The 24,898-nt window shown below is 41.9% G+C and overlaps 2 protein-coding genes across 2 annotated transcripts; one reads left to right on the top strand and one right to left on the bottom strand.

Moving 5' to 3' along the window:
• The first annotated feature begins 130 nt into the window (after positions 1–130).
• On the top strand, positions 131–3,224 carry LOC147798170 (uncharacterized). The gene is made up of 4 exons (XM_087141371.1): positions 131–930; positions 1,681–1,810; positions 2,200–2,274; positions 2,663–3,224. The coding sequence occupies exons 1-4, from the start codon at positions 290–292 to the stop codon at positions 2,765–2,767; spliced, it is 951 nt and encodes a 316-aa protein (XP_086997497.1). The 5' UTR covers positions 131–289; the 3' UTR covers positions 2,768–3,224.
• ube3b (ubiquitin protein ligase E3B) lies at positions 2,899–23,768 on the bottom strand. Its single transcript, XM_022248188.2, has 27 exons — positions 23,555–23,768; positions 21,537–21,696; positions 20,888–20,952; positions 20,069–20,125; positions 19,354–19,458; positions 18,807–18,906; positions 18,081–18,249; positions 17,517–17,622; positions 16,615–16,735; positions 16,062–16,096; positions 15,833–15,862; positions 15,537–15,649; positions 14,552–14,706; positions 13,842–14,006; positions 13,357–13,522; positions 12,961–13,079; positions 11,616–11,827; positions 10,831–10,950; positions 10,572–10,649; positions 9,893–9,991; positions 9,527–9,634; positions 8,766–8,903; positions 7,637–7,761; positions 6,965–7,147; positions 6,171–6,282; positions 5,548–5,640; positions 2,899–5,310 (listed from the first exon to the last, which is right to left on the bottom strand). Exons 1-27 carry the CDS (start codon positions 23,666–23,668, stop codon positions 5,119–5,121), a joined length of 3,240 nt encoding a protein of 1,079 aa, XP_022103880.2. The 5' UTR covers positions 23,669–23,768; the 3' UTR covers positions 2,899–5,118.
• Between the last annotated feature and the right edge of the window lie 1,130 nt (positions 23,769–24,898).

Genomic DNA, 24,898 nt, shown 5'->3' with positions numbered 1-24,898 from the left:
TCAAATAAGTTAAAATCTTACACCACATTTTATATTGACCCGCTTTCCCTGCAGCCCAAGTGACCGCTGCCTGAAACCGCTGCGCATTATACGCGGACCGCATGTACGCGCATGTGTGAATATCAATACATGACACGCACGGAGAAGGTATCTTCGGTAGAGCTGCGAACACGTGCTAGCGCCGAGCGAGCTTGGCGTATCTGTGTTTGTGTTTTTGTGAACGCAAATGTACATGTAGTCTGATCATACTGTTAGAGAAGTAAAGTTAGTCAATAGCTAAATATCAAGAATGGTTTTAACCCGGAGCCAACGAACCGCGAAAATAACTCCAAAATCAAAAGGCCATTCTGAGGAATCAGGTGGATATGATTCAAGTTTTCAGGAGAATGACCACGACGTGTGGAATCCATCACCTGCTGATGACGAGAAGCCACAACCTGACTCCACTACAACACCACCAGTCAGTGACAAAGATGCAGTTACCATGGCAACAAATGATGGATGTCCTCAGGAAAGACCTACAAAAGGCAGGCGGAGCAGGAAAAGGAGCAGGAAGAGAAAACTGACTGGTGAGCGTGAAAGGCAAACAGGGGAATCTCTAGAATCGTGCATCTCTTCCACATCCTCTCCTGATAGAATGCCCAAGGAATCTAGGTCTAAAAATGAAAAAACATCTCCAGACAATGGGACGCAAGATGTAGACATTTCCAAACTAGTCCCCACTGCCACTTATGAAACAAAAGAAAATGCACCCACAACACCAGAAATTGAGGAAGAAAACAAGCGTGATGAGAGATTAGAAGTCAAGGCTTTGAATGTTAAGGAGGTGTTGCAACTGTACAAGCAAGAATCGTATGCTGACGGACAGGCAGTCAAACCCAAAGGAAGGCCCAAGTCTGGCAGAACATGGAAAACAGAGCAGACAAATCGGTAATTATGTAAACTCAGGGATTGCTAACCCACTTACCAGTTCTGAACTCAAACTACATGTACCTTGTCATGCTTATATTAGAGTTACATGATGAATAGTCAAGTTAGCATGCCTGCCGTGTTGGCAATTGGTCGGGTTGGTTTGAATCGAGTAGGTAACAGTCAATCTGTCTGACTGGACACCAGCCATTAAGGGACTCCCTTCTGAGTTGATTATCCTACTTATGGATGTTATTCATAGGCAAATCAAGTCAGGATGGAATACAATAAATTTGCACAAGGTTCAAGATTGCGCCTAACAGAAATCTTAGGAATGCAGACTGTAATAAGAACATACATGTACCTGTACCTGTATAAATCGTTATCCGCTCCGAGTGGAACAAAAGAGGGTGTGTTTTTTGGTACTCACTGCACAGACGCACATTTGTAATGGAGATCAACGGCACGTACATGTACATGGAGAACGCATGCAAGACCCGCTTGGAAAACTTAATACTGTCTGTCTTTCTTTTGCCACTTGGGGGTGCACTTTAACTCGGGGCAGATAGGAATGCTATTTCCATAGTCAACGTTCCAAATGTAAACACGGGTGTGGGGCCCAGGATAGAGATGAAGAGGTGTAAAGTGATACAGTAGGTTTGCACAACTGCTCAATTTGAACTTATGGAAATGAATGAAGGCCAACTTCTTCGGTTATAACCATGCTTCCCAAAAGTGGCTCTAAATCTAGCATCAACTTTTTCTTCTCAGTTTTTCAGGGATGAAGCAGGACCGACCACTCAAAAGCTCCTGGCAGAAAAAGATGCAGCAGAAGGCAGAGATGAAGAACCTGAAGGCGTTTGAAGCCGAGTTGAAGGAGACAAAAAGCAAAGAGCTTGAGGTTTGCTCCTGTCCATTAGGGACTCGAGGACGGATGTCCATATGCTTTTAGGAGAGAAAGGGGGACTGGCATTTGTCCCTCTTTTACTCCAAATTATGTTAAGCTCCCCCCCCCCAATTTTGCCTGTGCTGAAGTTAACTAAGTTGTATACATGTATATCTCAAAATCACAGACATGTTTCCTACATGTTTTGTGATTTCAAAAATATGTTGCAGTATCTCTCTATCTTTTGGACAGGATGGCGCCAGACATGCACGTGTACTGGTACTACAGCATCCCTGGAGACTTTTTGGAACCAGCCCCATGCAGACAACGTAGCATTAACTTGCCCGTTTTATGTGTGTTTTGTTTGTATCTGAAGTCATTCATTTTTTGCCAATACCTTTCAGAGAAAGAAACAGCACAGAGCCAAGAAGATTAAGCGCAAGCTGGAGAACGAACGGAAGTCAGAAATTGTTCAAGTGGTGAGTAGCATCAAGGATTTGAGTCATGTGTTGGTTGTCTCTACAGGACAGAAACTGAACTGGACTGAGTGAGCCAGCTGGTCCAGTTTAGTCTGAAAGCTTACATGCACTTTGATTGTCTAGAGCCAATTTCATGATGCTGCTAAGCACATGAATTTATGCTAACAGATGCTCCACGTATTATGGAGCCTGTAAGCGGTAAGCAAAGCAAAAAGGCATGCCAACCTTGGAGGAAACATTTGCTTAACATTGTAACAAAACAATGGAAATCTCTGTGTGCACTCATGAAATTTTTGTGCTGAGCACAGCAACCGTGAACTGTTCACCCATGAATTTGAGAGCCAGCTGAGCAACCCTCACGTTATTGTGAAAAATGTTGTCTTTACAGATTTCCAATCCTGCCAAGATCAAGCGGATGAAGAAGAAACAGCTACGGAAGATTGAGATGCGCTCCTTGCCTGACTCCAGCAAGAAACAAGTCTTCAGTTCATAATTTTTTTATTCAAGGACAAAAATTTACTCTTTTAAAAGTCCTTATGCAAACCGTGTCTCTAAATAAGGGCATGCGAAAATTGCACATTCAGCACTCTCACACATTAAACCTCGTAACGTACACAAACGAACTGCTTGTACTTCCTGGCAGAACTGTTTATTCAGCCTGTAAAAAATTAGCGAGTGACAACAGTTGACAATAATTTTTCACTTCCATTATGCGAAGAATGGTAAAGGTTTGTAAATACAGTAAGTATAGTAATTATATCAAGAGGATAATTTGTTTGTTGTAAGAATGACAATGACAACTACATTTTTACATGAACTGTTTACCATTGGTTTTCTGATGTGCATTTGAAAGTCTAAACTTTGAAGACAGGATAAATACGACTTCAGTTTATGCATAAAACAACAGCAAGTGGAATAAATTCGATACAAGATGGAGCTACAGGTGGAAATGTGAAGAACCTGTTGTCCAAATGCAGTCTTTTCCACAAAGGGTATCTTTTATTTCTTCATGTACATGTGTGTTTACACGTGATTGGATCTGCCACTATACACAGTTGGCAAATGTACCACAAAATAATTCAATTAAACTAATTAGCTCACGGACACCATTTCATTTTTTGTGCTGTGTTATCAAGCGGTAAAGGCCACAGACAAAATTCTCAATTTTTTTTGTCAATCTACACAGCCGAAATAAAGTGCACTATGTACAGTACAAAAAAATATTTTTCATTTTTATTGCACAAAAATTGAAGAGTGGTTTGTGTCTGTGTTTATACATTATTAACAATGGCATATCTACACATTGCGTTCACATTTAAAAGGTACACGTAGATCTGTACCAGAGTTTACAAGAAAAACAAAAGAGAAAAGGCTGATTCATATTTGATGTACATGTATACTACACATGTATCACACACATGGCTATCCCTCCTAATCCGTGTAAGAATTGAAATTTTGTTTACTGTATCATGCCCTGACTTGTCCTAGGCTGAGAAAAGATTTTATTGGGAAATTTGGGTCCGAGTTGCAAGGACTTCAACTGCCTCCATAACAATATGTCCCAGTATTAACTATGGTTCAACGTGTGTTGTCCAATAACTTGGAAACAAGTGTGGGTAGGCAGGTCTTCACCTCGTTAAAAGTGGAACAAGTGTGTGTGCTCTCCACAGCTTTAAATATGCCAAGGGATCACACAGTGGCAAAAGCAAATGAAATGCACTGGCATATTGGATTCAATCTGGAGGTAGGAGGTTCCCTCATTTAGAGAGACGGTTGATCTAGTCACAAATAATGGCTTGCTAACCTCTAACGGACTGATGCTTGGACAAGTGTGCATCTACAGTGCTTTGGCTCAACTAAGGTAATTTTCAATCTTGGAGATAGGAGTTTTCTAAGACGGGTGTTAAGTCGCATATTTACATTACAATCACAGCATGTAACCAACGACATTTACCACGTGTACAATACACTATATACATAACATCACATCACACATTATATATTAATACTACATCGGTTTTCACCACAGACGTGTATTTCTAAAAGTTTCTGTGTATACAGGTACAATGTAAAAATTTGCAGTGCAAAGGTAGGCCATTGAAAATGTCTTGCAAAACACCACTAAATATCGTTACAAGATGCTTAATACATGATCGCATTAACCATTTGCTGCCGGGGTTCCCAGTACCGCAGACCTTGATTGTATATTCGGGTGCTTGAAATCAGAACTTTGGAACTGGGCCGTTATTCATGGCAAGGGTAACCGAACTTGGAAAATATTTTAACAAAAGACTGAGCTGCTGGGCCTTGCCGATCAAGATTCATATGCTGTCAGCACAGAGTGCTGGCATTAGTGGAGGTAATCCGTCGTTGTTTTGAAACGGTACCATCGTTTGCCGCTGCCAATGCCCGGGAATTTTTAGCGGGAACAAAAGTGCTCCAGCACTCCAGCGATACAATACTGCTGCGCGCTCATGGAATCTGGCTGCATTAGTAAAGACAACACCACCGTCCAGCAACGCACTGGGCCTATTTCTGGAACAAAGAGGAAATTATGCAACACCGCACAACGGGGCTCTTTACTGGGCAGCATGCATGGCTGCAATACTCGCATATCAATGGAGGTTGCCTGTCAGATAAGACTTACCACAAGGCAGTCATTCGTTCGGGTGTACGTGTCCAGTATATGATACAAATTTTTGAAGAATTTTGAAACCAGAAAATCATGAAAAAATTGTCTGGCAGCACATCACGCGTGCCACTAACTCCACCTGGCGCGAAGTGGTTAAGGGAACAAAGCTTTTCTCAGTTTCACCACAACAGTAACAACAGTGGTGTCTTGAGCTAGGACAACTCAAAGCCTGTGTTGCTGGTGATGGCATAGCGCAGCTTCTCCTTGAGCGTGGCTTTCTTCTGGTAGTTGGGCAACTTCAGAAGGTTGAAGCAGGTAGAGGAAGTCGGGAGACGGCCCACTGGGTCCCTCTTCTGGATGCGCAGGAATCCGCGCAGGACGCTGCCGACAGTATCACCAGTATCCTGTAAATGTATCCCAAAAAAAGGTTGCTATCAGCTTGCAGACCATATCAGGCCTGGTGCTCAAGAACTGTGCTCTGGTAAAGAGGAGGTCATGGGTTCGACTCCCACCAGGAAACTGAGCAGAAGTTTTTCAGTCAAATTCTTGGACAGCACTGAACGGTGTTAGATAAATTACACTGACAGAGAGTAAAGCAAGCATTCAAAGAGGAGCGAAGAGGTTTTTGATGTTTGTCTTACCTGGTCATCACTGACTTCAACACAGCGTATTGAGAAGGGTGGTTCTAGGTGTGCAAAGCCCAGGAGAGGTGGCTTTGAACAGCTTGTGACAAACTGCGAGAAAAAACAGCAGCATTAAAATGTACATGCACACAGGTTGCCTGTTTATTTGAAGGTACTTTATCTTTTTCAAATATTTACTGTTCAAGAATAGGAGAAAATTCGTAAAGTTTGGCCTTGCACCAAAGAACATAATGCTTCTTCAGAACTGGGAGCAGCGCTGAGCTTGAGGAGTTTCTTTGAGGGCAATCAATTCATAAATTAGTCTGAAGACAAAAGACAGAGGCCAAGCCAAGATTTAAATATTGCAACAAAAAACTGAAGTTGGGCCAATCTCAATCCTCATCTTTTGTATAGGGCTTTGGCTCTGTCCCCGGGGTCCTCAAAAAGCATATTAGTACGTTGTCAATGTGCAAACAAAATGGACAAATGCCTACTTCTGCTTTGCGTTTATTTGAAATTTTCAGCCGCAGGAAAGGAAATCACATTGAGCCGTGATTGAGTTGGGAACCTAATAGTAAGGGGCTGTGGCCCAAACCAGGGTTGCAACCAAAGTGTGGGTAAATGGGCTTCGGTGGGATTACCTTGAGGAACTGGGCCCTCTCTTGGGCTGTGAATTCATTGGCCAGCACATCAAACAGCCAGTTGATGACTCGGTGAGAGTTGTGAAAGCCTCCATAGTACTGAGTGTGTTTCCTGGACCATGAAAACGAAAAACATGCCCTCCTCCATGAGCATCACTGGCTATCATGCACAGAGCACATCTTGAAATTCATTCAAGTGGGTGGCCAAACTTATTAAAGTCTGCTCAAAATTGTGATGCCTTACTATTTCCAACATCCAAAATCTCAAAGGTTATTCGATGTACATTACTTCATCTGAGTAGTTAAATTTTGCAAAAATCTGAAAACTTCTGAAGGTCACTCCTAAAGTTTTGTGCCACTTTCACAGTCGACCCCTACAGTTATTATCAATGACACAGAATCCAGCAACAGCAAAGTCAGACACGTAACGAATCCAACAGTCAAAGTCTTCAACTGTTCAGATCCAACCAAATCCCCAAACAATCCCAACAAAATCAAGCAAACATTGGCTGCTATTGTGTGGATTTTCAATAATGCTTGTGTATCTTTGACGTGTAATTCAAAAATTAGAACCTGTACAGTGCTCACGGACAGGTGGAATGCACGTTACATGCCTCTTCGACCAATAGGGTGTTGTGATTTGCCAAATGCACGCACGCATCAAGTATTAAGAACGGGCGTGGGAGTGCAGTGCCACTGCAGTTATGACATCTCTCTAGGATCAATCTATACAAGAACTCCTGGGCTCATTAACATTTGATAATTATACCCAAAATTTGATCGATTTTTCATACCTGAGGTCGGATAAGTCAATCTCAGCATTGTCGCCTGAGATGAGCCTCTGCAGCTCTGGCCCTGAGAACCACGACAACCACTCCGGGTTGATGATGGACCGGAAGCCCCTCTTGAAGGCCTTGGTCTGGTCCAAGATCTGTCGGTACAGTCTGTGGTGAGCCATGAGGTGGATGTAGCTGATCCTGTGACAGTAACAATTTACAAGTTGCAACAGTAAATGGTAACAATGTTGCATGTGGTTGAGAAATGTCCATTTTGAATTCTTGGCATGCACCTGTGTGTTCTATTTATTACCAATTCCATTCTTGGATAGCTGCATTAATCCCTAACTACTTATAATGCACCAAAATTTAATCGTGAGCAACCTGAAAAATAAACACACATGCTATCACCCCTCCCCTGAAAAAAATCAGTCACATGTAGTTTGGGAACTTGCTTTGCCCAGACAATAAAAATTTAAAAATAAAAAGCGTACCATTCTAAAGGCAAGTCACAAGATATTTGTAAGAATAGGAAAAGAAGATACTGTATGGTGTTCACAAGCGTGCAGTGCATACAAATATAAAGCCCAGCTGAAAAACTTCCCAGTTAGCTCTCTCCTTGCCAGTGAGGGTGCACTTCAACTTGGGTGGACAACCCTATAACAAAGATACTTTAGTCTGGTTCCTTACTTATTCTCATTGGTGACGGCCACTGCTTTGCCTCCAGCTACCAATTCATGGGTGTGGATTTTGCCCATCACATCTTCGTCGTACGAAAAGACCAGGTCGAGGTCTGAGATGTCTCCCTCATAGTGCTGGGACAAACACAAGACTTATTGTCAGACTTGAAAGAGATTCAGTGGTGATTGAGATAAACTGTACAGGTCCACATTGTTAACGCTTTTATGAACAATTTTCGCTATGCAGGACAAAACTAACTTTTCCAGAAACTTGCATTTCAAGTTGGTCACTTTTAAAACAGACATTTTGTCGGGGTTACTTTCACAAACTTTCTACAATGTGCAATACACGCCTTCAACTTGACATTTAACAGATGATTGAAATGAACTGGACAAGTTCTAAATCTGATGTTTTATACGAGTCATACTTTCCCCAATTTGGTCTTTTTAAGAGAATTCAAACTGTGATTTAAACTGTCATTTTTATATACATGAGGGTAAATTTGTTTATTTTATACTCGTCAATTTATGTGTTGTATGATTGTATTGTTCCGTGTTGTATTCTACATCTATTTCTATTACACCAGGAAACCAAATTTCATTTTCTTTTATACGATTGAAGGAAATGACAAAATATATCTACCTATATCTATCTATCCACCTGCATGAGTTGATTAATTACATTGTTCCAAAGAACAGATCCAAAACTGCTATAATACGATAGATATTGCCCTCCCAAATGGTGAATTTGGGTGTAGTATGAAGACTACTTATTCACACAAAATTCATCCCTTTGTGAAAACCCCAAAACGAAAACAGCATCAGCTGCATGTTGGCTTGTGCCCCTTGTAAAATTGTTACATTTCTATACAATTAAAGAGTTGAATTCATTTTTTCAAAAAAACTCAGATTGGTAAATATTGCCCTTCATTGCTTATTACACAATCTCTACAAAATTTTGCCCAAGAAAAACATCCTGGTTTGGATGATTTTAATCATTTTCGTCAAAATGATTTCTCCGAACTGTGAGCATCAGAAAACCTAATTGATTTTTGCCCCCTCAAGATAAAGTGATGGCTTAGGCCCACATTGGTTTGTGACAACGGCAAACCAAGTGTACTCCATCAGGTCTGACTCACCTTGACGTAGGTGAGGTTCTTGTAGAGTTCAGCATCCATGGAGGGCAGCTCGTCGATGGGGCTGTAGAGCTGATTATGCTGCTGCTCCAACATCTGACTGAGGAAGAACGATGCAAAGGGCACCTCCACAACAATACCCTGGGTGGAAAGAGGGCAAGGGGAAGGGAAAACTGTAGTCCAAATTCCCACAAAAAACACCGAGAGCATGAAAAATGTATCATCATATAGAGTGAAAAAATGCTGGTGTTTTACGCCCTTCAGATACAGGGAAAGGAGATTGTAAAGGACCATTACTGAGGTGTCACCCATTCTGTCATCCCTTTCACAATTGTAAAAAAAACCTTTCTTCCTTTGACCATTCCCTCCCTCTCCTGAAAGCATATTCCAGAGAAGGATGATGATGGGCTGAGTGACCCTTTCCCAAATTTTGAAAGCATAAACAGGCTGTAAACTCTCCACCAAAAGAACTGTCTGTGTCCTCATGGAAAAGAACGAAAACATGGACAATGGAACAATACAATGTATATCCCAGAGTGATGGGAAATGAAAGAATATCCTAAAAGATTTGGTTGAGTCACAGGATGGTTTTATAACCAAACATTTGGATTTGGCTGAACAATGCATCTTGATTTGGAGGTCATGAACACTGTATTTTTGTTCTTGTTTACACACAGTGAAGGACGTTTTGGACACAGCATCTCCAAACTGACTCAGTGGTAAGATATCACAAAGAAAAGAAATCGGCAATAATTTTATCCTACCTCATAAACAGCTTTGGCAAGCATCTTGCCGACAAACTCAAAGAGGCCCAGATGGTTCTCATTGATGTAGGAGGTTGGACTGGGGTACAGATGCTGATCACTGGTGGTCTGTCAACAAAGAACACAAGGGTCGCACACTAAATTCTTGTATGATGGTGTGGACACCAGCTCTGACTAATTATGAAAAAAGAATTAGTATCTACCCCCCCCCAAAAAAAGGGAAACATCTTCATTGATGGAGCGGTTTCAAAATCCACACTCTACAGGAAATATCTGTCAGGCTTGAGGGGAATTCAAAAGCTAATCTTGCCGTTTTGTGAGGATCAGTTGCCAGAATTCCACATGTTATTTGCACTCTAAGCTCACCTTGAACAAGTTGAGCGTTGGGTTGAAGACAGTTTTGATGATCTCTTCTAGAAACTCTTTGAAGACACCATCCTGATCTATGCCAGCCTCATCTAACCCCTGTCAAATCAACGGTGCAGACATGCAATAGTCCAAGCACAACAAGAACCGACCATAGAGGGTTTGCATGGCTGCCATCTTGCAGGCCCGTGCTTCTGTCCCACAGGGTCCACACAAAGGAAGCTTGCATGTGGAACAAAAGAAATGCCCTGCAAGACGACCACCATGCAAAGCGTCTATCCCTCTCATCTCATTTCCTTCTACTAACAATAAACGAGCTCCATTATTACTCCTTTTCTGGACCCTCTTTCCAAGATTTCCAGGTCTAAACTTATCTGTTGCTTTTCCACACACATGCATCGGCATAACCATCCAATGACGTACTGCTCTCTGTGTACTAATGCATGCCAAGGGTCTAGTTTGTTTATCAAACGCTTAACCTCCTCTAGGCTTCACAGTACCATACAATGAGCAACGCATGCTACTCTGTCAATGCACAGTTGGTATAGTCTTAAGAAATTGAATGGCTCTAGAATTTTATTAGGTGAGCAATGACTGCCCAGAGTAAGATCGTTTGATGCATATACAATAATTTAAAATGCACAAAAAGACGGATGGACGGATGAAATAAATATGTTACCTGCATATTGACGAACCTGACCCTGATAAGCCCCTTTAATGTCTGGGCTGGGAGACCAGCCAGTAGTTGGTACCCATCCTGCAGGCAAAGGTCAAACATTCACCTGAAATTCAGCAGTTGTCTTCACAAATATGGATCTTGTCATAGTTACCGAAGTTATCAAGCTAAAGATTCATACCATAGAAATCAATAAGAAATACTCTGTGATACGTTTTTGTCATTACTGTTAAATATTTATAACATCTGATGCTAGCCTCACCTCTACTAGTCTGGTCCGATGGACTGTAATGAGTGTTGAGTGTGGTGAGTGACTGGCTGTCTCGGTGAAGCCGAGTGCTTTCTTTTCCTCGGCCACCCTCTTGCGAAACAACATTACACGCTGTACAAAACAAATTTTTGAAAAATGGGCTTGCGACACGAACTGACCGACTAGAACTGCAGATTCCTTCCCAAGCTGATGTTACGTGACAGAAATACAGTTAATATATTTGACTTTAATAAACCTGAAGCATCATGGTGTTGCATCAATCTACTCTGAGCATGTGCAAAAGATGGCACGTTTTGGCATATCAGTGGCATCTCACTGGTGGGGAGACACTACACATGCACGCACAAGTTCACACGCACTTGGTATGGGCCATGCTGAACGCAGACGACCAATTTCTGTTAGAATGTACAGTCTTTGCAAGTTCACCAGGCACAAAAGTTGAAACCTTCTCCTTCTTTGCCTGTATGGGGGTGCTTCTACACAGAGTGCATTAATTGAAAGCAGGGATGTCACTTTTCCCGCAAACCTCTTTGATCTGAGATCTGTGATGTCTACCTGCAGCCACAATGGGCATTACTGGGTATGGCTATGACTATTCATTATGGTGCACTAATAGCAACCTATTAGCTGCAGCCACTAAATAACCAAACATGGCCTGATATCAAACACAGTGGATTATACAGGATTGTTGGACATGTAACATACAAAACAATATTTCTTGAAGTTTTCTAGTCACAATTCCACTAATTTTGCTAAATTTGACTTTACGGTGTTACCTCTCTGTGGGGGATGACGTGCGGCATCTTCTGCAGGATGAGCGTGGTTCTCTTACTGCCCTTCTCTAGCTCTGCCCTGAATGTGGTCAGCTTGAGGTCCTTGATCAGCCAGTGGTTGGATGGGGCAAACTGCCGTCGGCAGTCCCTGTCGTACAGGAGGTGTAGCAGGGAATGTGTGGAGTTGAACAGGCTGGCCTGCTTCACCGTGCCGCCTGGGTTACCATTGAAACGTGGGCAAGTGAAGTCAAGACATATAGTTTGCTGTAGTTTGACTTAATCTGATCAAAAACATTACACCCGTCTGTGATAGTTTGATTTGTCTAGCACACTATTGGGAACTAGCCTACCTAGGATGGTCACACGACTGGTTAACGGTAGCCGAACATTTCAAAATGTAGAACAATGAACCAGGACCTTGAGTTGTGAAGGCTGAAATCCATTTGCCACCATTCGTTAATCAAAACAACCTGTGATGGACTGGCATCCCATCCAGGGGGGAATAGAAATATTCTCAGTCGTTTCATGCCAAGGAACCGGCCTGATGAGCCAAATTGGCTCGGACCAGACTTGTTTATGCATAAAACATATTCTGGGTACTAGGCAAAATCTATAAGTGGTTGACCAAAGGTCCCTGACTGAACTTTTCACCAGACAACAAATGACCATTCTTTGACTACAGAGATTAGAACCATACTTCTTAAGAGAGATTATTCGAACATAGAGCGGTTTCAAAATGAGTGGATTCGGCTTAGACTTTGGTTTCGCTGGTTCCAGCCATTTTGAAGCAGAGTTCGAAACCACCTGTTCAAGCTCCGACTGGAACCAACCAAACTGAGGTCAAAGCCAAATCCACTCATTTCGAAAATGCTAAATGTGTCATTACAAACCTTGACAAGTCTTCTTCCAGCATACCTTCAAATCAAAAGAGGTTAGCTTTTATAATTTTAGCGAGTTGGCACAGGGTGCAAATTATGAACTACCAACTTTTCAACCAATGATCCTAGATTGAATTTGCTCCATGTTGAAGACATTGTGTTAGATTTCGGTTCCTATAAAATTAGACCAACAAACAGTGTTAAGTGGCAGATTGTCATCTGAAAATATGCTGACCCACAAAAGCTTTGCTTCTGGGAACATGGTTGCAATGGCACTTCAAAGTTGGACAGGATTCTCCCTTTCTTGCATGTAAGGGGAAGCTAGTGAACAGGATCGATCTACCTGAAAATAAAGTACCCTGACCTCTGGGGTATGACTGAGGTTGGGTCACTAAGGAAACAAGGCTACAAGAAAATGTCTAAAACCCAAAAATGCACGACTGCTGGGGATGCTCAGAGGCTTGCCATACCTACGCCATGCTCCCAAATCATCTTGAAGACAAAAGCGTTGAGAAATGCGGTGACGGCGACCAGGTCATCCTGATGGAATGGAATCTGCTGGTCGTAGAACTCAATGTCATCCAGAATCCTATGAAAATAACACAGAAATGCTCATTCAGCTATGCAAACAGTTCGGAGTTGGAGAGATTTAGCAACAATAGCAATTGGCAACTTTTTTAGTGCGAAGGGCACGTCAATGAAGTGCTGAGGTTATTACATTAAATAAACCAAATGATATTAAGAAAACACTTTTCCACAGCAGTGTCATTAATGATAGCAAGACTAAATTAGTATTTATCAATTGCAATATGAATCATTATCTCAGAATCATAATCTAGGAAAGTCAAGCTTGGAGGTCAACTTACGGGATCAAGTAGCTGGCCACATCACAGAAGAGGACCAGCACTGACAGGATGTTGTGGGAATCCACAGAGCACAGGCATTCCTGGAACAGCTTGAGACCGCCGTGGGGTCCCAGCTCGGCAATGAAGTGCCAAAGTCTCGGCAGCAGGAGGTCGCGATAGCTCAAACCTGGGAGAAGATGAACAGAGACCTCCAATGTTTATCATGAATAGATGCAGGTTCAATTGAAACCCCTACCCCCACTCTGCTGGGGGGGTTCAACTTTGGGCAATTTTTATTTTTTGGCCTGGACAGCGTTACTGACCATGCTATGATGTGCAGCCATTTTGCACCCACTTTCGCTCGTACCCCTGGCTGAAATCTGGAATGTGCCCCTTTCCTGAAACAAGGTACATACTCCTTGACACCCGTTCTGCTGGAGCTCCTATTGATTGATGGTGATGATCTTGTGGGATCCTGGGATGGTTTTGACTACAACACTGCTTACCCGTCAGGATGTCTCGTCTGAGTTCTATCAGCGTAGCGATGGCAGTCTGGTACATGTCGCACACGTTACAGACAGCGATGACCTCGGCCGATTGCAGGCTCTTGCCTCCTTTCTGTGTCCCCAGCTTAGAGGTGGTCCTCTGTAGCCGCTTCAAGAAACTACCCCCTGGAATGGAATCACGACTGCTATCATCGGTTTTTCACAGGAGAGAGTAATATGGGACAGACAGGCTTCTCTATTTAAGGACGTTTTCCTGCAAAACTAGGCCCTCTGGGAATCAATACACAAGGAAAACCTGGGGTGAGGGTGTACAGTCGATATCAGCTCTCTGAGGTATTGGGGCAACTTTCTGAGGCAAAGCAGAATTTTACCAAGGGGTTTTAACACTATCTATCTGACATTAACTTAACTTGGTCCTATTTCTGTGTCCTCTTTTCTTAACTTTTGTCTGGGTCTTATGACCTAACTGTAATAGGTTTACCTTTTTTCTGATTTTATTTTATCAATTTTGCCCAATTTCTGTTGTCTTGGCAGCCATTTCATCTATTTTTCTGTGCCTTCATTCTTCTTTGGGTTTTGGAAGACACACCCCTTTTGCAACAATTTAATTTTAAACTTACATTAAACTTAAATTTAATTATAAGCTTTACAACTGCAAAATGCTTTAATGTGAATGCCTGAATAAACAGTATTATGTAGGGAAAACGAACCTTTGGACTGGGTCTTTGCAGAAGATGTGGGTGATTTGGCTGACGAATCAGGTTCGGGCGCCGCCTTCAGGATGTCAAGAAACACTACCTGCAATATCTGCTGGTCCCACAGCATATTCAACTGCTTCACTACATAGACCATGGCTTCATGTAACCTAGAATGCCAGAAAATGACAAAAGAAAAGCAGAAATAAATAACAGACTCGTAGGAAATCCATGGATATCACAATGAATACTACATGTATGTACGAGTTAAAGAGGAATACAAAGTGTACACTGTTAAGTTCTAAAGTAAAGTGCTAAGGTTCAAGTATCATTGGTCAGATAAGACTTTTCTGAAGTTATAGAGCACTGCTTGTGTTGAGTAACAGTTTGACTAGGGAACACTGGACAAATGTGATTTTTTGAGGAATGTGTCTTTAAAGGGAGAATACCTACATTCATTTGTTCTCCATTGTGGGGAAAATTTATGAAGTAGAATACCATGGAAAGGCATTACAATTACAAACTTGTTGAAATATCTATTGTGGGTTAATCATCCCTGCTAGCAGCCGGGAGGCTGAATAACAAAGGACCCAGCCTAACGTAAACATGTAAACATGCTTTGGGCAGCAGCCAAACAATCCCTATTTGACCATGGAACATAGCCAGAGATCAAAAGTGTTGATTTTTGATGAAGGGAAGAAAACCGAAAGACAGAAGAAAACAAATGAACAACTCCACTCACAAACCGCCCAGGATGCGAATCAAACCCGGGACTACAGTGGGGAGAGGAGAGCACTTTACACAAAGCCACCTGTGCAACCCCAACTCCAATGTACAAACTCCTCAACTCTGGATTTGACTTTGAAAAGTGTTTCAAAAATTGAGGCAAAGAGTCTTCAGAAATCCCCTGAATGTAACAGAGAGGTCTGATATCTCCCCATATCTGATAGATGTTGGACGTGAACACCAAGTTGCGGCTTTTGGTGAGCAGTCGCTCTACCTGTGGTCCGTGGGTTGAGAAAACCAGCCGAGAACTGGGTGCCACTGAGTGGTGAGCGACATCTTCTTCCCAACGTAGCTCTGGCAATGAGTGAGTAGGGACACAGTCACTCGCTTGGGGAAATAAACAAAAGGATTCCAGAAAAGTTGGTTAGAACTTTGTAGTTAGTGCAAAATGTAATGTCAGCTTACCATGGATATTAGATCAACAATCTACAATGTTAGCCCCCCCCAAAAAAATAAAGATAACTGTAAGATGTGGCAAATTCAGTAAGTTACAGTGTGACCAACACTTACAGTAAAAGTTTGAACATTGCTGGACAGAACCTGAAAAAAAAAAGAAAACATCTGCTTGAGTATTTATTCTTGAAACTTTCGATTCATAGAAGCTACAAAAATGTGCAAGCAAGCCGCATTACATAACGTCATGCTAGCTTTATCAACAAATATAATTTCCAAAATGATAACGCACAGTATCCACTCAAAGAATATCGGTGAAGTGAGAGAAGTCAGAATGTATGATTACCTGCTGTTCCAGTTGGCCCAAGTGTACTAGGTTGGCTATGGAAAGGTAAACAAAAGATGCTGTAGCATTATATTGCAAGCTGTATTCCCATGCTCAAAAGTCACTTTCCAACATTTCACAGCAGGAAACAAATGGAAATTACTTTAAAGTTTGACCATATTTAAGACAAATCGCATCACCGGGGGGGGGGGGAATTTCAAGGGAGGGGCAAAGGACTCATCAACAATGTTACTGTCTCGTATGATTGCGTATGGTTAATTTGTATATTTTGTTATTGTAAAGTGCATTAGAACATTAATTTAATATTATTATTTATTAATGACCTGATAAACCATCACTTGTGAAAGGGGTCAATGTTGAGGTGTTTTCCAACTCAAATTGGTGATTTTCATCTCCTTTCATCTTTTTTTTCATTTGTTTTGCTCCTGTCCCCTCCTTTTTCCTTTTTAATTCTTGCAAGTTTTTTTTGGGGGGGGGGGCAGGGGGAGGGACCCTCACAACGCCCATGAAGGGCTGCATGGTAAGTACCGTCAGTCAACACCTTTCACCTTACCCAGTAGGCAGAGTGCATAGTTGCCCTCCAGGACATTGAAGATGATTTTTGTGTTCTGTTCCTTGGCAAGAAAGTCCAGACTCTGCTTGAAGAGGTTGTGTTTCTTGATGGACTCAATGCACTGAAAAAAGCATGCACCAACCAAACTATGAGGTTGGACTATGGGTAGATGTGAGCGACGCCTACAGTTAGCAATAGCTTGACCCATCAAGCATCGCACAAACGATGGATTGCTTGGACCGTCTAGTCGACTCTATTGAGCCAGGCCCTGGGTATGGTCACATTGCTGGTTATCAACCGGACTTCAGTGCTTTTTCATCAAGGCCATACGAAGGCCCAATCTATTCAAAAACATTTCACAAGACAGTTACTCCTACTCTTTGATAAGCAATTTGCTATCATCCAAACACTGACGTGAGTGGCCTGTTTTGAAGGGTGCATTACATCCAATGGGTTAAGCAACATCTGCAAGGTTCTATTTTGAGATACAACACAAAACTGGTTGACCAACTGTAAAGTCTGGAATCCATATTAAGGTCCAAAAATCATTGTCTGTTATTTGTATGTCCCCTTAACATTCATAAGTCAGTCAAATCCTTGGTAGTGGTTGTGCCAGTTGGGGAGGGGCTGAATTTTTCAAGACTGACAAGAGGGTCCAATTTTTTTTGTGTCCCTGTAACGGTCTTAATTTCTAAGAGCGATCAAGTAACCCAAAATACCTGCCAAACAAATAAATGCAACTTAAATTCAAATCCAATGATATTTCCATGTCAACTTCCACAGGTCGGGTGTAACAGGAACACCAAAAATGTCACATTTGTAGACCCCAAATTTATGGAATGACCCAAGCAGGTCATGAAAGGTCAGGAAAGGTCATCTGCTTGGTAAACAACACTGCTTACCTTGGGTGCGGTGGAGGCAAGATGTAGTACCATGGCTGGCACTGATAGCACATAGAGGTGGAACAGGCTAGCCAAATTATCAGAGTATTTACTAGCAATAACAGGCCTGCAAAATTTTAAAAAAAGAACAAAAAACCGCAGAAACAGTAAAAATGATCACAGTGACTGTGATGCAGTGACACAAGAGAGCCATTTGCTTGTCCTTTTTGTTCCTTCAGTGATGCCAAAAAGAGACTGTGGGCCAGCAGTTGATCATCATATTCTCCTGCACATCTGGGGGATCTTTGCCTGGGTGCCAGACACCCTGGCAAACAACATTTATGTTTGTGCACATTCAGATGAAATTTGTTACCTGCACTGTTTGCAACAGTATGTTTAGGCCTTGGTATCTTTTTTACTCACTACAGTTTGTGCACATTCATTCAAAAATATGCATGCAAATCACGTCACACACAGCATATCTCCCACATTGTAGCTTGTGCAAGACATTATCTGTTATTTCCTTCAGAAAGTCCATGCAGACATTGGGATTAATGTCATGAAGAACGCATATATGAGACTCACCGCAAGGCAATGGTGAAGAGAGCAGATAGCATTGTGTTTGACAGGCAAGGTTTCTTTCGGGCCACACCCTCCACCAGCAACTGTTGCAGCATGGGGAACAGACCGTGGCTGTTGAGGTAACCCATGACATTAGAGCACAGCTGGTTGAGGCTAGGCCTTAGGGCCTCCGCTGTGGGAACAAGACCAAAAGGAGAAGAACAGTGCACATTACCGATGGACCATGAATGTAAATGACTACAGACTAATATAGTCACCAGAATTTGAAGCCATTACTGTGGGGCCATAACAGGTGGTACTTGCAGTCCTCGCTGACCAACAGGGTGTTGTGACATGCCAAAGTGTACTCAGCTTCAGAACCCATGCTGAGTGTGGTGGCCCTGTAGTAATGACGTCTACTCGAATTAGTCTACAGTTCCAACAAAGTTGCCTGAGTGATAGATGGTTGGACTTTCTAGTCAACCATTTGGAAGCAGGCACTGGGACATGGACAAAGTGCTGGTTATCAAAACTCAATTCCACCATGAACTATGGTCAAGTTGCAGCCAACGGCAAAATGTAAGTGAAAAGATTTTAAAAAGGGCTAAATGGGGTTGTTCGGGTGCGATTGGCTTTGTACACGTGCTTTGATATAAAGCAATTGACCGGTGGCCAAATTACAGTAGTGCCTCTAATTTGCCCTCTGTGGACACAAACAGCAATTTCTGGAAGGGGTGAAAAGGTACGTACCTCCTTGCACTTTGAGAATCTTCCATGTCGTGGTATCGGTAAACGTGACCAGCATGTGGAGATAAAGGGTGATGATCTTGGCATCAACAGGTGATTCAGGCTGAGAGGGCACAGAAAGACATTAAATAATTGGTAAGGAACTAAAATTATGAAGAATAACTTAATTTACATAAAAGCATGACCAAGTGGCTAGTGTTCACGACTTGCTGTTGGGATGTCTTGGGTTTGAATCCACCTGCTGGCCATTTGCTTCCTCCTTGTAAAAGTAATTGTACCCATGCTAGCCTCTGTCCCTCTGAAGCACAGAAACTGGTACAAGGACCAATTCGAAGATTAGCTTAGAATTCAGTTAAAAAAGTCACAGCAAACCGCTCTGCAGCCAGCCATGAACACTATGTACATATGCTCAACCAACACTCTTACTATGTGCAATGAATATTCAATGTCTAATTTGAATGCATCTGTAAGTCACTGCCAAAAAGCTTGAAAATAGTAACATGTATGCTAAGCAAGCTTAACTGATCATGTAAATGTGTAAGTGAGACACCTTGAGCCGTCTCAGCTTTGTGCAGCACAGATCCAGAATAGACTTCAGCTGTCTGATCCATGGCAACACATGATCCTTGGACAATGCAAGGGACACATACCAGACCTGCAAATAATAAGCCGTTACAGCTAGTTCTACATAATCATGGTTGGAAGCAACAGACAGAGTGTCACTGGAATTTTTGTCTTGTGTGAACCCTGATTTGGATTCTGAATTCAAAATAGCAAAGGGGATTTAAAAAGAAAGCTATTTTGTCAAGTATCCCAGACTATGTCTACTTGGTACAGAAGAAAGCACTAATGCCCACTGCATTAACCTACCAGGTATTTGAGGTATGGCAGACAAAAGAGGAGGGAACCTGATTTAGATTCTGAATTCAAAATAGCAAAGGGGATTCGGAAAGAAAGCTATTTCGTCAAGTATCCCAGACTATGTCTACTTGGTACAGAAGAAAGCACTAATGCCCACTTCATTAACCTACAAGGTATTTGAGGTATGGCAGACAATAGAGGGCGCTATTTGGTTTGGATAAAATCCGTCTTTTACCCACTTCAACCAGCATCCTCCTATTGTGTCCACTATGCTTCAAAAAGGCTAATTCCTGCCATATGTTAACTAGCCTTCAATCCCTCAACTATTTTGGATGATGAAACCATATAACGGTAAAACAAAACCTAGGGTTGGTAAAATTAATAAGCAAATGGTGTGTCTGTACCTTTGGGTCCCCTTTGTCCATGCCAGCTAGTATGTAGCGACACAGTTTCTCAAACCTCTGCACAAGATTGGAAGGGAAGATGTCAGTTTAACATGAAAGCAACACAGATGACACTTCACGTACCTTTTTTTCATTAACACTGAAAATTCACTGGCAAAACCGGGTTCAGTTGGCTAGGCCCGGAAATGCCCATCAACAATTTGTTTTTGCTGCAAGCTTAATGTGACAGCCTCATAAAATCTGCAGTATCACTTAGAACTACCAGGTGTGGATCATCTTGATGGCTTCAGTATTGCTTGATATTGATATCAGTATTGATATCAGGGCCGTTTTCCAATACTAAACTTTGTCTCCGTATCAGGCTTCGTTCCAAAAACCAATCCCCGTTTGTGGGCCTGCAACGTTTAAATGACATTGGATTACTGTAATTTTTGGCTTTTTTGCATCTTATTCTGTGGCACTATTAGACTGATTACTGCGTGTACAGCTTCAAAGTCAGCTATTAAAAAACAGTTGAAGCCTGAGATGAAGCCGAAGTTGAGTACTGGAAAACGGTCCAATACTGTACATGGTGCTTGGTGTCCAAACACTGAAGTATTTACTGTCAAGAAACTGCCCTTGAGTGATGGCACAGAAGTAAAATAGAAAAGATTTATGAGGTTCCGAGCAAACTTTCATTTTTAGGTACCATCCATGTACTCCTCAAGACACTGTAGATAGTTCCTAATAAGCTTTTAGTTTCAAGCGAATCTTGTATGGCAAAGATTTGTTAAATTCTACATGTGAGCTTGCCATTTTGGAGAGCCTAGAATCACCTACCTGCCTGTCCAGGTCGTCCACATACACCATGAGGAATTTACGGACAGCTGGGAAGACATCCTGGGCTATGGGAAACAATCAAACAGACAGATGTTTTTTGCTTAATTGTTTGGCCAAGGTTGTCACATGGGCAAATGTCCGAATGTAAAACAAAGTTTGTATGTGCAGGACCCCAGCTGATTTTTATAACTTCTACTTGACGTAGGCATCAATAAGAACTGTACATTCCATATGAATATAGTCTCACATGCACACTTTGTCTTACATGCATACAGTCGACAGAGTTGTAACCAAGTCACATATATTTCTAAAAGGCAAGACAAGTCATTTTACCCTGAGTCAAGTCAAGCCCAAAGTCCTTTCATTGTTTTTTCAAGGCTATCTGACGTCATCATTGACATGGAAATCAAAGACTTTTTCTGACAGTCTCTGTTAAAAATGATGTGACCTGTGATGTGTTGCACAACAAGTCTGACCTGTCTGCCTGATTTTTTTCCATCATAACATGATCATTTCTCATCTCTGACAAAACATCAAAATAACAACAGGGGGTGCTACAGTATCAATTACACACCTGTAAACCCACGTACATTTGCATACTATGCCCTACAAACGAAAATTGTGACACAAACTCTGTCAGCCTTCATACCAGATCTGAACTGTTGTTTGGTAGCAGTTTGGGACTGTACTGGCTGTGGTGATGATGGAGAAGCTGACGAAGATATACAGGATGCCTCCAGGATGGAATCCAGGCTCTCCAGCATCCACCGCCGATACCTCCGCCTACACAGAAACCCCCGTACCACTGCCTGAGTTTGGAAAATGGAAGGGCAATTATATATCTCATTTCACACATGTGAAATCTCACAGCCATAGTCACTTTCACGTCATGAGCAAAATGTAGTGATTGACTGTTTTTCATTTTCCTTTTATCAAGAATCAATTATGCTGCACTGGTACATCAGTGATCATGCCACTTTCAGTTGATCATACAGCAATCGGAAAGAGTTCCATCTATGGATGCCAATAATCATTCCCCACAGTGACCTATTAACATCAGAAAGCAGAAACATGTCCAGAAAAGTTCAATTTAGCAGGGAAAAGACCGAGTCATTTGCATAGAAAATACTCGGAATTGTTCAGACTAGTCTTGAAGGGTTAAATTATGGGCAGTGTGAAGCTAGTTACTCACAGTATTCCTTGTTTGATGTTCAACACAAAATGTTGAACAAGTAGGCCTTACTGTTAGATATTCAACTTTGAATAAGTGACCGTTTGACATTCAGGATGCACATCCCTAAAAGTAATGGAATGCATCTGGGACAAAAAACAGACCATGCTAACTACATTTCAGGGCTTGATTGACCCCGAAAAACCCCTATGCCCAGGGTACTCCCTGAACAGTAAGGCACTACTCCGTAGGCTTTACTGGGGCCATCTTTTTGATGGTTTCGTACGCTACGGCATTTTGAAAAGTGCCCTGCAAACATCTGGTGATCGTACCAAATAAAACAACTGTTTGCGCTTGCTTAAGCAAATCTTAAGACCTTTATATTGAAATTCTGCCTATATCAAACTACCGGGTTCGAGTGCATTTTGTAGTGTTTAACCTACATGTATATTATTGTCAAAAAATGAGGTTTTTTCTAACGTCCTCACCTCCCATCCCTCGACGATCTGTTCACTTCTGCATTTGCTTGTGGCTATACTTCACGTGACAAAAACAGACGCAGCATATTTGCATAAAAAACGTATATATGATGCTTTGGATACCAGTTCCGATAATTCCGACTACTCATTTTAAGATTATGTTCAGAGACTTCCGGGAAATCTGTGGTCAGGGAACCACACTAATTACATATCGGTTCGACCATTTTGCAATAAATCCCCGAATTACATGTACATGGAAAACAGAAACTTTATTAGTCCCACAACTTCACAACCGAATCTCTGCAAAATATTATCGTTCCCTGAACTACATTTTTCTCAACATTTTAAGCGTGCGTGAACAGCTAGCATGACAACGCAGCGTGTATTGCGTGCCCTGACATTGTTGCCCCCCCCCTTCCAAAACGGTCGTGGGAGCAAGACGGACGTCGGACCCCACAGTTCTCGTGGTATGCAAACGTGTTTTATCTGGTATGATCACCTGACGTTTACGGGACACTTTTCAAAATGCCATAGCATACACAACCATCAAAAAGATGGCCCCAGTAAGGTCTACGGATTAGTGCCTTTCTCGGGTATGCCCAAGGTTGCCTCTTTGGGAGGGAGTTGTGTGAATACATCATTGTGAAAAGGCATGTACAGCGTAAATAAGGTACAGGTGAATGGATACATGTGCATTGATTGTGACGCAGTTATTTATTTGGTCCCTTTTGCACTCCATCATTTTTAGCGTAGGAGTACAGGTGTGCTACCTGAATGTCAAGCTGTTACTGAAGCATGTTATGTCTTACATGACTTCTTCAATTTTGAAATATCGAACGGTTAGTTGTTCGAAGTTGAATGTGGAACGAGGAACTAGCTTCACATCGGTATTCACTGCATGGTATGCCAGCGGAGCATGTGACAAACCAAATTTTAAGTTTTAGGGGCCTGTGTGATGTGATTGTGAATGATTGATTGATCCACCGACTGCCTATAACTTACAAGTACAATACCGACCTGGATTTTCACGGAGGCCTGTTCTCTTTGCTTGTGCTGAGCCCTTTCATTTCTGGACGCCTTAGCCTTCTCAAGTAGTTCGGTCTTTTTGGAAGCTTCTGTTTTACAAAACATATTTCATATCAAAATGTGACCGTGGAGTTGTACTGAACCGAATGATGATGCAGCTAGTACACTTACTTAATGCTTAGTGTATGTAATTTGTTAGCTGTCAACACATCCGCAACTACACTATCACTTCAAGAGGGCGGTCTTTAAATTTTTTAGTAACGGTGGCCTCTTCCAGACACTTAATACAAGTTATATTTGACATACCTTTATTGTAATTCACATCTGTGACACATTAAGAAGTGAATGGGAGGTGCTTACATCGATAAACTTTAAACGACACAACGGCAAGCCAGCAAAAAGCATTCACCATGGACAGAATTTTGAGCAATGGCAAAACATCAGACCAACGGAGAAAAAAGAAAGGACGTGGCGGGTTGAGACCTAGGATTCAGCCGAAAAAAACAGGGGGCAGCTCGAAATAGGCCAGGCAACCTAAAAAAAATATTACTTATGGGAATATTAAAATACTAGTAAAACACACAGTTTAAAAAATTGCTTTGATTTCGAAGAATATATTTTTCGTTCTTTAATGCCAAAATTTGATTTCAATGCCATTTTTTTGCATTAGAAAGAACTATAATTTACACAATTATCTGATTATTTTAAAGCAATTATAAAATTGCTTTGTAATAATCAAGAAGTAATTCATTTTGAGCTCGTTGCAAGATACAGACATCCAGGTTATGTACATGTACATCTACTACATAGCCTAAAATTGCATGGTCATTGGGCATAAACCATTTCTCACTTTTCACCAGAGGATGATCAATTTGACCAGCCCCAACTTTTTGGTGGTGAGCATGAGAAATTAAGAGATGTGTTTTGGAGGTTTTTTGTTTTGTTTTCTTGGTTTTTTTTTCGACCTTCCAGCAACGATAATATTGAGAGCATGTACTAAAAAAAACCCTTTCACCAGCATCAAAATCCATTATTTTGATGTAAAGTTATGGGCGATGTAAGGTTCAATTAAGGCTACCCCAGTTGCGCACCCGGCCGGGGGGGGGTCGACCGTCAGGGCTTGTATTGAACCTTTTCTGCGGAAAAACGAAGATATACAATAATGTACCATTTTAAACTACTAGCCCTGCCGTAAGTCCTAGTCCCTGAGGCGCAACTTCGGGAGGGAGGTGACTCGAGCATCAGGAGCTATCTGGGTAAATTCCGGTCCAAATCTCCCCCTCCCCTAAAGACAAACCCGGGTGCGCCACTGGACGCACTTGATTTGGGGGTATG

This window comes from Acanthaster planci, linkage group LG09, assembly GCF_054643075.1.
Source record: "Acanthaster planci isolate LZ-2023a linkage group LG09, COTS_SCS, whole genome shotgun sequence".
Lineage (NCBI taxonomy): Eukaryota > Metazoa > Echinodermata > Asteroidea > Valvatida > Acanthasteridae > Acanthaster > Acanthaster planci.
This window is presented reverse-complemented; position numbering and strand designations above follow the sequence as displayed.